Genomic DNA, 11,435 nt, shown 5'->3' on the forward strand with positions numbered 1-11,435 from the left:
ATATATATAAATAAACACACACACATACTGGACTACCCTAATTTTCCACCTGTTTTGGGAAAATTTCTACTTGTGGTAGCTAAGTCAAACAAAAACGAATTTTACAAAACTTTTGTAAGCACTTAAGAACAAGACAGTTTTCAAATCTAACTATTTGTATACTTGCTTAAACTAATTATTATAGGTATATAGTGACATTTTTATTACCTTCACAGTTGTGAATCATAGTTCGCTTGTCAGAGTAGGGTTGGATAACGCCAACTGACGAGAATCCTTTTCCGCATTTACATTCAAAACTGTTAGTCCCATCATTGAAATTTGTGCATTCCTTTTGTTTACCACAAGTCCCATCTTTGATAACATCTTCGCATGGATCAGCAGGTGTAAATTTACCTAGATTAAGATGAATTTTATATTAGTATACTTATATTGAAGAATTTTATCTAAAAATGGATTCCATAACAGCTTTATTTTTGAAATATAAAAATATTAAATTATAAAAATTGAGAAATTTTTTTTAGAATTTTGTGTGAAAAGATAAATGTACCCAGACAAAAAATGTTTTTAAAAGATGAGTATAAATGCAGATAGAATAAAAGGAAAATTTGTGCAAATTCTATATTATTAAAAGTAGATTCATTTCGAAAAGGGAAGTATATAAAAATACTATTTGTATATAATTACTATATGATTGCATCTACAATTAAGTCAAAATATGTGTAGGAATGCCATATAAATGTAATTACATCGTAAACAAAAGGGATATATATATATATATATATATGAATGTTATATAAATACAATAGCAGCTAATATAAAAGGGAAATATTTTGGCATGTTATATATACATGTACAATATATTTCAGGTATCATAGCAACAACGCAGCATTTCTTTACCTTCAGTGTCTTCACTCTTATCCAAAATTAGATGAGGAGGCATTAAGCATTTGTTATTTGTTCCACCAACACATGAGGATTGATCTGTTAAGATGTTGATTTGGTCTCTTGGATCTGAATTTAACTGTATTTCTATCAAACAATTATAGGACAAAGTTTTCATTCTGAAAAAAAAAATTTTTTTTTAATGTATTGAGAGCTTTACTGTTATAGAAGTTTGTGTTCTTATAATTATTTATAACACAGGAAAAAATAGGTATTTTAGTCAAAAGCAGTTTCCCAGTCAATAGTACTACTAGATTTTTGGTGGGAAAGCTAACTGTTACAGAAGGCATTGCCTGTACTACTGTCTTAATAAAGAAGGCGATATCTCTACTGGTTTTTTATTGCAGATCTAGTTTAGAAATTCAGAATTCAAGACGGTTACTTTTTGAAACAAGTATAAATATTAACATGGAGACAACACTGCCTATTTGCGTAGCAATATTATATTTGCAGGAAAAGTTTTCTTACGAGGGTGGATCAAATATAAATGAGACTTTTCTAATGACTACATATTAAAATATTGTTCTCAAAAAATGCAAAAATGTTGTTTCTCTACAAAATTTCCGTAAACTTATACACATTTTTTCCGACCTTAAGGATTTTTTTTTATCTCGGTAGCATAAAAAGAAGTTGGCCTTGTAGTGAACCAGTTGCACACAAAATCTTGATTTTGATAAAAATCTGTCACCCTTCCCTCCTAAACTTTTTAAGGGGTTCAAATAAATGGTAGTCTGAAGGTGCTGAGTGCAGGCTATATGAAGAATGCTCAACTGTTTCTCAAAGTAATGCCAACTTTCTACGCTTTTTGTAAAAATTGCAATTTTAGCTAAGTTTATCTTTTAATGTATTAATTTTTTATGCATACATTTGAACTTATTTTTCCACACCACTGTATAAAAAAATATCATAAGCAATGCCACTTTCTTCCAGTTCTTTCATAGTGAGGCTTTTAAAATGTTGGCAAAACTACTAAATATTCTGAAAGTCCACCACTCTGTAACAATTTTACAAAAATCCTAGTAGTTGGCAGGTCAGGTGATGTCTGCAACTTTTGTTTCGTTACTGCGGCTTACGAGGTGTCCTGATGAGCATGAGTCGCGTTTCTTGGACCGATGGGCTGGTGCGTTTTCTGTAAAATTTCACAATAATAATTTTCTTTAATTGTTCATGAGGAAAATCAATGTACACAACACCTTGTGAGTCCTTGAAAACACATGTGAGTTTCTCAGCTGCAAATCACTGAGATTTTGCTTTGAATTTGTTTTTATGAGAAATTGCTAATTTTATTTTATCTAAAATTATTTCCGCTTATTAGATCAAATTTGTCACGTTCTCAATGAAGCTTGTTTGAACCTATGATGATACTTACTCGCAACTTACGATGTCAGAGGAATGATAATTTTTTCCAAGTAGAGTTACCATCTGAAATAAAAATAAAACACTATATAAATAAATTTTCATCCAGTTGTTAATTGTTGATCGATATACACTGAAGAGCCATTACATTATGACCACCCTGCTAATAACATGTAGGACCCCATTTTGCCCTCAAAACTGCTAGCACCCGCCGTGGCAAGCGGCATTGATTCCACAAGGTGCTGATAGGTAGTCTGAGGTATCTGGTACCAAGCGCTCACCAACTGGTCCTGCAATTCCTTCACATTGCGGTCCTGCAATTCCCTCACATTGCGGTCCTGCAATTCTCTCACAAAACTAGGGGGTAGCGTAGCAGCATAAATTTGGTTTTCCAAGTAGGACCACACATGCTCTATTGGATGAACGTCAGGTGAATTTGGGGGCCAAGACCTGACTTGAAAGTCACTGGAATGTTCCTCGACGATTCGACCCTTATGACATGGTGCATTATCCTGTTGGTAAACACCATCCCCCGCAGGAAAAACTGCTGCTATGAATGGGTGAACTTGGTCTGGAACTATGTTCAAGTAGCTTACAGACGTCAGGGATTGTTTTATGAGGATTAGGGGTCCTAATGTACCCCATGAAAGCATTGTTCCTAGGCGAGAAACCATGAAAACTTGGGCGAGCCCATTGTTATAGATGGAGTGTGGTCACAATGTAATGACTCTTCGGTGTATATATTACATTATAAGTTACTACTTATAGCTTCAAGCTTACTATTTTGCAATGACACAAGTTTGTGAGAAAAATCATTGTCCTCGGTAATATCTCATGTGACAAACATTTGATTTTCTGCTTATTAGATAATATAAAGGTAAAAAAAAAAAGAACCATTTGGCCGGTGCCTTCTTAGGAACAACTCTATCACTTTGTATTTGCAGACAGAAACTCACAATTGGGTGTTAAATACAGTTTGTGAAATTTAAATATCACTATCTTGACTGTGAAATAATTGTTGTTCAAGCAAATTTTTTGTACTAGAAAAACCCAAACTTAATAATTTCTAATTTTGAAATGCAGCATGGAACACTGGTGTCTTTTTCTGCGTGAATGTTAAAATCTTACAAATACTGCTCACTTTCTACCAATAATTTTTTCAATATGCAGTTATTGAGATGTAAGACAAACAGCTAATAATCATTGAATTTTTTTTAATTAACAAAATCAATTTTTATAAACTTTTGAATATGCATAAAAAAAATTAAATTTTCGGATTTTACATTTTGGTACAAATATAACTTCTGTTATCTTGCAAAATTTTTTCAGTATTTCTAAGACTGTTTTTTTATAATTAAAAATAACCAAAATGTATTTTCTTGTACCTAGAGCGTCAGAAAAAATACATAAAAGGAACACCGTTGTTTAAAATATATAAGCATACCTGCCAACAATCACTCTTTTCGAGAATGGATTTTCCAAGTGGTAGTAAAACAATTACCGAAAAACTATCTTCCTCAAAAATATATTTATATTTGATTTATATAGGTTGATATATTTATATAGGTTGAAATTCGCTATTGTAGGGAATAATATGCTTTTATATATTTTTTGTAATTATTTATATGTAGTGCTGGTCAAACTGATTTAAAATTATTATTATAATTCAAAAAGTTTAGTGAAATAACATGAATTTCGCTAGCTCATATGAAAATAAAATCGTCCGGGAAAACCGGAAGAGTTGGCAGCTATGTATAAGCTGTCCTATCTATGTTAAAGGAAAAAAAAATGTACGAACGTATCGAAAACCGATTGCTAAATGATAACAATGAGCCAGCCTGAGATGCTATGAATGAGCTTGTTGAAAAACAATGAAAAACATTTTGCAGCTAACATTTTGTGAGTTATACCAATAATGACGTTTTATCGGATTTTAAAAACATAACATAAGTAATTGAATCAGAACTAAAAAATAATATAGATATTTTGCCTTTTATATCGATAAACATACACCAAAATTAACGGGGTTTATAGAAATCGCTGAAATAAATGATATAATCATGATCTCATTCCCAAGTAGCAATTATACTAATAACATTCTTTCACTTACTGCATCTCTTAAATCCTTTTGAAGAGAACTGTAGTTTATAATTTCCTTTTCATCAGAATTCTGAGAAGGCGCTGCTGATTGGACAGCGTAAAATTGTTTCGATATTGGCAAATATCCTAAGTAAGATGCTTGAGCTAAATAAGAAAATTAAGAGAAATCATAGTTAAAATTATAATAAGATTTTTAATTTCATAAATTTAAAAAGAAAATATTTTATGAATGTCAAGACTAATTCAACCCTCATCAGCTTGAAGTATACAAATTTATTTCTTTAATGTGATCTCAATTAAATTACAAATTAGGTAGTTTTGTTGCTAATAGTTAATACCTTTGTACTATTGATACTTTTTTGCGTAAAATAAGCATATCCAAAAATAGCTTTGATTATGCTTGCGTGCATAAATTTTATTTCAAACTACGTAATGGTATAAAAATGAAATCATCAACACCTACTAAATATATATTTTATTTTATAACCGTTATTGAACAGCGGGCCCAATTTTTTTTTGGGGGGGAGGGGGCTTACGACTACTAATGTTCAACTCCATTGCCTTGTAATTTTTAAGTCAATTCAGAAGACAAGGGAACTACTGGATCAAGTATTCAGAGAAATCTGCCTTCAGCGTTTTGAAGGAACAAACCCGTATTTGCGTTACAATGGTTAAAAACCACCCAAGGTTGGACTGACGCAAGGGGATTTTAACCCAAAATACTTTCACCGCTGAGGATCAGCACTGTACTCGGTGCGAGCTGGGTGTGGGATTCGTATCGACCAACCATCCCTGGGATAAGAACTCGGTTCACCTCGATACGAATTCCGTATCCCTCTTGCACCGACCACAGTGCTGACGTGAAATATCCTCAGTGGTAGACGGATCATGGGTCAGAGTTCATTTGCTGTCTGACTAACTGTGGGTGGTTCTTGTGGTCTTCCTCTCCATGTAACGCAAATGCTGGTTAGTTTCATCAAAAAGTTCTCCACGGAGGTAAATTTCTCTCACGGAGGTAAAATCCAAGAGTTCAATTGTCTTCAGGATAGGGATCAAAATTACAAGGCTACGAATTTGAACATTAGTAGTAGAGAACCCAAAAATTGGGACGGTTATAAAATAAAATAAAAAGTATTCAATCAGTTTCTTAGAACTCTCCTCATAAGTAATTCGTTAGATACCGAAAGCATATTTTTTTACCCCACTTAAATAATAATTTACGAGCAGTAATGCTAGATTATTGTATACTTTATAACTGATAAGCAATTCTTGGATATTAATGATCTAAGAATTCTTATAAAATGCCTCTAAAATGCAAAAATAAAAAAAAAATTAAAAAAAACTCTAAGAAGCAGTCAAATATGATTCTGAAATAAAAGTTAATATCCTCAAAAAATCTCGAAAACGTGTTTTATATTAGTTTTTTTACAAGGAAAAAATTATAAGGGAATTTTATTTTATAAATTTAACAAAAAATATGGTTATAGTTGAAATAAATATGAAAATTATAAATAAAATAAATTCCTGTTGAAGATGAATAGGAATTTATTAATTTTTGTAACACTCCTTAAGAACATCAAAATAACATTGTATTATGAGATGTTTTTTACTGTTTTTTTTTTCAAATACAAAGAATATCTTTAACTAAAAAGTAAATTTTTATACTATGAAAAACTCTAGTAAACGTCAGCTTTCATTACAGGAGAATATTTAAAATAATAAAATGTGAAGCAAATGTTACATTAATTTATAAATAAAAAAAATTATTCCCCAAGCAAATTGCTTTTTAAACTAAAAATACATTGATATAAAATTTTCAAAATTCATAAAAAATGATTAAAAAAAGAGCAAATCTCAAAAGTGTAAAAAGTATTTAAAATACCATGTATATTGAATATCCATATATTCAATATACATGTGAATCTTTTCTTTATAATGAAAAATATAAAGGAAAAAATACCCAAAAAAGAAAAAAAATGTCATTTGTCATCATCCTAGCGGTGTTAAGTATTTTTAAAATAATGAGGGTAGTTTTTGTGGATAAAAATAACATTTGTCAACAACATCCAAGCTGTGTTAAACATTCTAAAAATAATGAGGGTAGTTATTGTGAATATAAATAGCATTTGTCATGAACATTCTAGCTTTATTAAGTATTCTAACATTAATGAGGGGAGTTATTGGGGATAATTCATCAAAAAAATAGTTAAAGAAGGCGAAAATCACAAAAATGTAAAAAATATTTAAAATACCCTGAATTATGTTCTATAATGGACGAAATAACCAAATATGCAAAAATAGCATTTGTCATCAACATGGTAGCTGAGTTAAGAATTCTTTATGGATTTATTTATTTATGGATTGAAAATTCCAGAGAAAAACGAAAAAGAGAATTTTTTTATCGTCTTACCGATTTCAGAGCATCTACCATCTGGTCCAAAACTTAGCATAGGTGGACATTTACATTCGTCCAGTTCACATGTAGCCGAACGCAATATACAATCCTGCTTGAATGATTCAATCTTACATTTATCTAAAATGAAACAAAATAGAAGACATTTTAATGTGGGTAATAGACATAATTAAAAAAAAATATTCTTATAATCCTATTTAGTATAGTTTCCATTAACCTCTTCGAGACCGGTAAGTGAAATAAGCAAGCTCCGGGCGGCGGCAATCAGAGTAAAAAAGAAGAAAAAAAAACAGGTAGCCAAACTATTTTTATAGCAGTTTATTTGCGGGAGAGGTAATAATCGTTTGCCCTGATTAATTCCTCACTATTTAGTTCAAATTAAAAAATTATGTGGTTACACTTTTAATAAATATGAATTAGACGCGTTAATTAAAATTAAAAGCAGAAATAAATCTGTCAAATTAGCCAAGCAAAAACTTACGCTACAGCTTTTTAATTTTTTCCCTCCTGATTTTCACTCCGAACGATTACACACATGACTCACCCTTCCAAGAAAGGTTAAGTGTGTTTTCTAAGAGTTAACCAAAAAAACTTTCTAATCAAACAGATGTCCGATATAAGAAAGTGTGAAAATTTGGGCAATCTTTAATTCACATAACTAGTTAAGAATTTTACCTTTTTATTTACGTTTTCTCTATAACCAAAAGAATCTTCCAACCAAAGTGTTGTGGAGAGCAAAATTATTGTTAACCTATTTTTTAAATCAAAGATCAATCAGTAAAGAGTCTTCTTCTCTTCTTATTATATCCTACAGTCAGTTCAGGTCGTATAAACCGTTGACTTGAAGCATGTCGATGACAAACAGCGAAGACGAGTAGATTTCTTCTCTGCTGAGTCCAAGATATATTTGGGAGTAGCCTGATGAAACTGTCATACAGAACAAAGGGGAAAGATTTTCTCTCCACCAGAAACTTTTAGACATTTCAGGTGACCGCTAGCGATAGTCAAGTTTGGTAGATCTATCTGCCGAAAAGGAAAGAGGTAATCCTGGTTCAGTCGCGGTTGATAAGAGGCAGTGGCCAGTCTTTTTAAACAGCAGATTTGTTTTTGATAAAATGAATATCCATAAATGTTAGTTTGGTGGTATTAAAAGTCTGTTGACAGCAACCTTCTTTGGCGAGTTTGTCAGCTATTCCGTTGCTTTAAATTTCCCCATGTAATGGCACAAACTTGCTAGCTTTATTTAGAAAAACTGGGCATCTGGGCGGCGCAGCGTCCCTTACATTATGAAATTAAATACATTGAGGTAAAAGCATTTTGAATTTAGCAACATTGGGGTAGCTATAGTGATGGCATCCAGTGTATGCATATTTCGTGATATTATTTAGTAAATATTCTTTCTAGTGGTAACAAAGGTTATGCATTCTTATTTTATAAACAAAATTCAGATCGCTACCTCTGATAAATATATTTCGCGCTAACCTAAAATGCTGAAAATTATACACACGGTTTTAGATCGCATTTAAAATTCCATTTTTAAATTTTAATCGGAACTAAGTGTTTTAGTGAAATTTGTTAGGATAGCTATAATAATAATTGGTTAAATTCATATTTTGATTCAAAATAATTGTAAAAAAAATTATTTTCCGATTTTAAATGTTTTAATTTTATTCTAAATGTGCTATGTCATACATCTTGTTATCCCGTTTCTTCCCTTTTGTCACAAATTGTCATAATTTCTTGAAACAACCTCCCTTCCATACATGGTAAAATTTGCGAACTGCTTCTTAAGTCATTATTTAAGCAAAGTCTAATCAAAACTTTTAATCAGTAAACAAATTTTTAATATAATTAAATCATAATAGAATTCGGTGCATGACTTACCTACGCACTGGCCATTTTCATCAAATTCCTGACTTTCCCTGCATTGGCATTGATAACCTTTTTCAGAATTGAAATCTTCGAAACAGAGTGCGTTCTTCCCGGTGCAATCCTTATTGCCTCCTTCTTCGTGACACATCTGTTTTCCTATTGGTTTAAATGAATGGCATGACATTAAAGCATTTAAGAAGTTTGCTGTTTTAGCTACCATTTCAGTTTCATAAAATATTTTAATCAGGAAAATATAGAACTTAAAACTATTCTTAGTAACAATAGTGTTTAATATTTCTAAAATTTATATCCATCTTACTTCGACATGTTACTCCATCATCGTTGTAAGCATACTTCCCTTCACATTTGCATTTGAATCCCAGTTTAGCATCCGCTATACATTGATCGTTGGGACATAAACCAAGAGGCAAAGCTTTCGCGGTGCATCGATCTACAAAACAGTGAATCGATCTTTAAAATATTCAACATTTATTTTAATTATAAACTAATTTTTTTCCAAATAATTTATATTGTATCGTGAATGAATGGTAGTTTTATTAATCGAAAAATTAGCCTTACCAACGCATGTGAGTCCCTTTGCAGCATAAGTAGGGGGACAAAGGCATCTCTCAGATTTATTCACTTTTACACAGGCTCCTACACCGCAATCCTTTTTGCATTTCTGCGATTCATCAGTGAGTTCTGAAATGAAGACAAGCATACTCAAACCATGCTTGAGCACTAATTACAGACTACATTTATGAATAATATGTTCAAGATGGCCACAACCAGAAAAAGAGAAAGAAATGTCTCATATCGCTGGGAGAAATCTTAAAATTTTAAATGCTAATTTCCTGTTAGGAATTGACTTAATTAATGCCTATGAGAGATTGATGCATCATATTTTCGACTTTAATAACATACGCACAGCTTCCCCATACTAGCTTAGCTCCAGTTTTACCTCATATTGTTTATATCATGGTTTTATCACCCTACTGCATATAACTACACAATCAGAATTCAATGATCCACACGAATACTCCTTTATTTCATTTAGATTCCACCCCCTCATCGAAACACCACAATGTTCAGTTAAAAATGAATAAGAAAAAAATGACCGGATATTTCATACAGTTGAGTTCTATCGAGACCTTCTCCTGAACCAAGTCCTAGATGCGGAGAATTTCATCCTTCAAGCCGTTAACTGATTTTCCTGAGGATATTCTTTTGTATCATCTCAATTCATCTACAATATGACTTTCCCAGTATAAGTCATAACAGAATCGAAGAATCGGTTGTACTTTGAAAAAAGAATCGATTTATGCCTAACATAAACTAGGTATAATTAACATGGTTTTACTACCAGCTTTCCATCTTTTTCGTCTCGCTGGCACCCCTGCTTCAATATAACAATAAAATTGGTAAGCAATGTTAACTACAGAAATATATTATGTGGATTTGTGATATTTATCAATGGATTTTGTTTATCAGCTTCATCATTCTTACATTATTACCACAGTATTAGGTACCTACACTATCTGGTAAATAGTATACGGACATCTGGTTGTTATTAATGGAAACATAATGGTGTGGGCTTTATATCGAGGTTTGACCTGTGTCCGTTTGTTCCTGTGGTTGGAAAAATGTACTCTAGGATGTAAGTGAATATTGTGGAAAATGCTGCACTCCCAACTCTATAGAAATATTTCGGAGAAGGCCCAGATCTCTTCCAGCAGAATAACTGCTCAATTCACACATCGAGGCTTGCACAGGCGTGGTTAAAAAAATGGGTGTTCAAAAACTGGACTGGCCTTCTCAGAGTCCCGATCTAAATCCCAATGAACTCATTTGGAATGAATTAGAGCGCATATTTCGCAGCCAGCCACGTTTACCATCCTCACTGCAAGCATTCAATTCAGATGTGATGAAAGCCTGGAAGTCAATTCCTATGGCCACCTATCAAAAACTACAGGCTGTCATCGATGCAACAGGGGGATCAGCATCATATTAATTTGTGCTCGCCCTAAGTCACGTTCTACGTTAGGACACTCTGAGTCCATACCATTGGGTGTCTGTACTTTTGGCCAGTAACCACCGTAATCATTACCACAGTACCTTTTGTACCAAATGCTATAATAAATTAACCCTCACTCACATATTATATTATGTAATTTTTGATAGACACACCAAAAAATTTTCCAAGTTGAAACATATTTATTCCTTTTAATTAAACTGTTATTTTTCTAAATATATTTTCCGAAACAGTTAGCAAGATCAAGTGTTAATGACATTACTAATTGATTTTATTGAAGTTAAACTACAATAAAACAAAACTAGAATTAAGATAGAATAACGGATTTAATATAATAGTGAATCTAATAACTAATTAAAAAAAGGAGGATTATTAAAGATAATTGTTGATCACATACGAGCTGTAATGTGAAAAATGTGTTTTTATTTTTTAAGAAGATAACAATTTATTATAACTAATTAAAAAAAAAAAAATATGAATTTCAATACATACTGCAGGTTTTCTTGTCAGACTGCAATGTATATCCAGGATTACATTCACAAGCTTCAGTTTTACTGTTGCAGATTTGCTCGCAGCCTACTAATCCAGGAACAGAACACTTGTTTACTGAAGAAAAGAGAAAATAAATATTAATAAAATATTTACTAACTTAAACAGTTATCTGTAAAAAAAAATCTTAGTACAAGCAACATTGTTAGATATGCCAGCAATATATACAAC

At 31.8% G+C, this 11,435-nt stretch overlaps 1 protein-coding gene across 1 annotated transcript in view; it reads right to left on the bottom strand.

The window, feature by feature from the left end:
• LOC107442536 (neurogenic locus notch homolog protein 1) overlaps positions 1–11,435 on the bottom strand; it is a gene marked incomplete in the record, with an annotated part of 313,056 nt that overhangs the window by 25,637 nt on the left and 275,984 nt on the right. The window contains 8 exon segments of the mRNA XM_071185571.1: positions 898–1,061; positions 2,312–2,364; positions 4,409–4,542; positions 6,809–6,931; positions 8,696–8,839; positions 9,003–9,134; positions 9,263–9,385; positions 11,208–11,321. Of these exon segments, the coding sequence (XP_071041672.1) occupies positions 898–1,061; positions 2,312–2,364; positions 4,409–4,542; positions 6,809–6,931; positions 8,696–8,839; positions 9,003–9,134; positions 9,263–9,385; positions 11,208–11,321 (987 nt within the window).

The sequence above is a fragment of the Parasteatoda tepidariorum genome, chromosome 9 (assembly GCF_043381705.1).
Source record: "Parasteatoda tepidariorum isolate YZ-2023 chromosome 9, CAS_Ptep_4.0, whole genome shotgun sequence".
In the NCBI taxonomy this organism is placed as follows: Eukaryota; Metazoa; Arthropoda; class Arachnida; order Araneae; family Theridiidae; genus Parasteatoda; species Parasteatoda tepidariorum.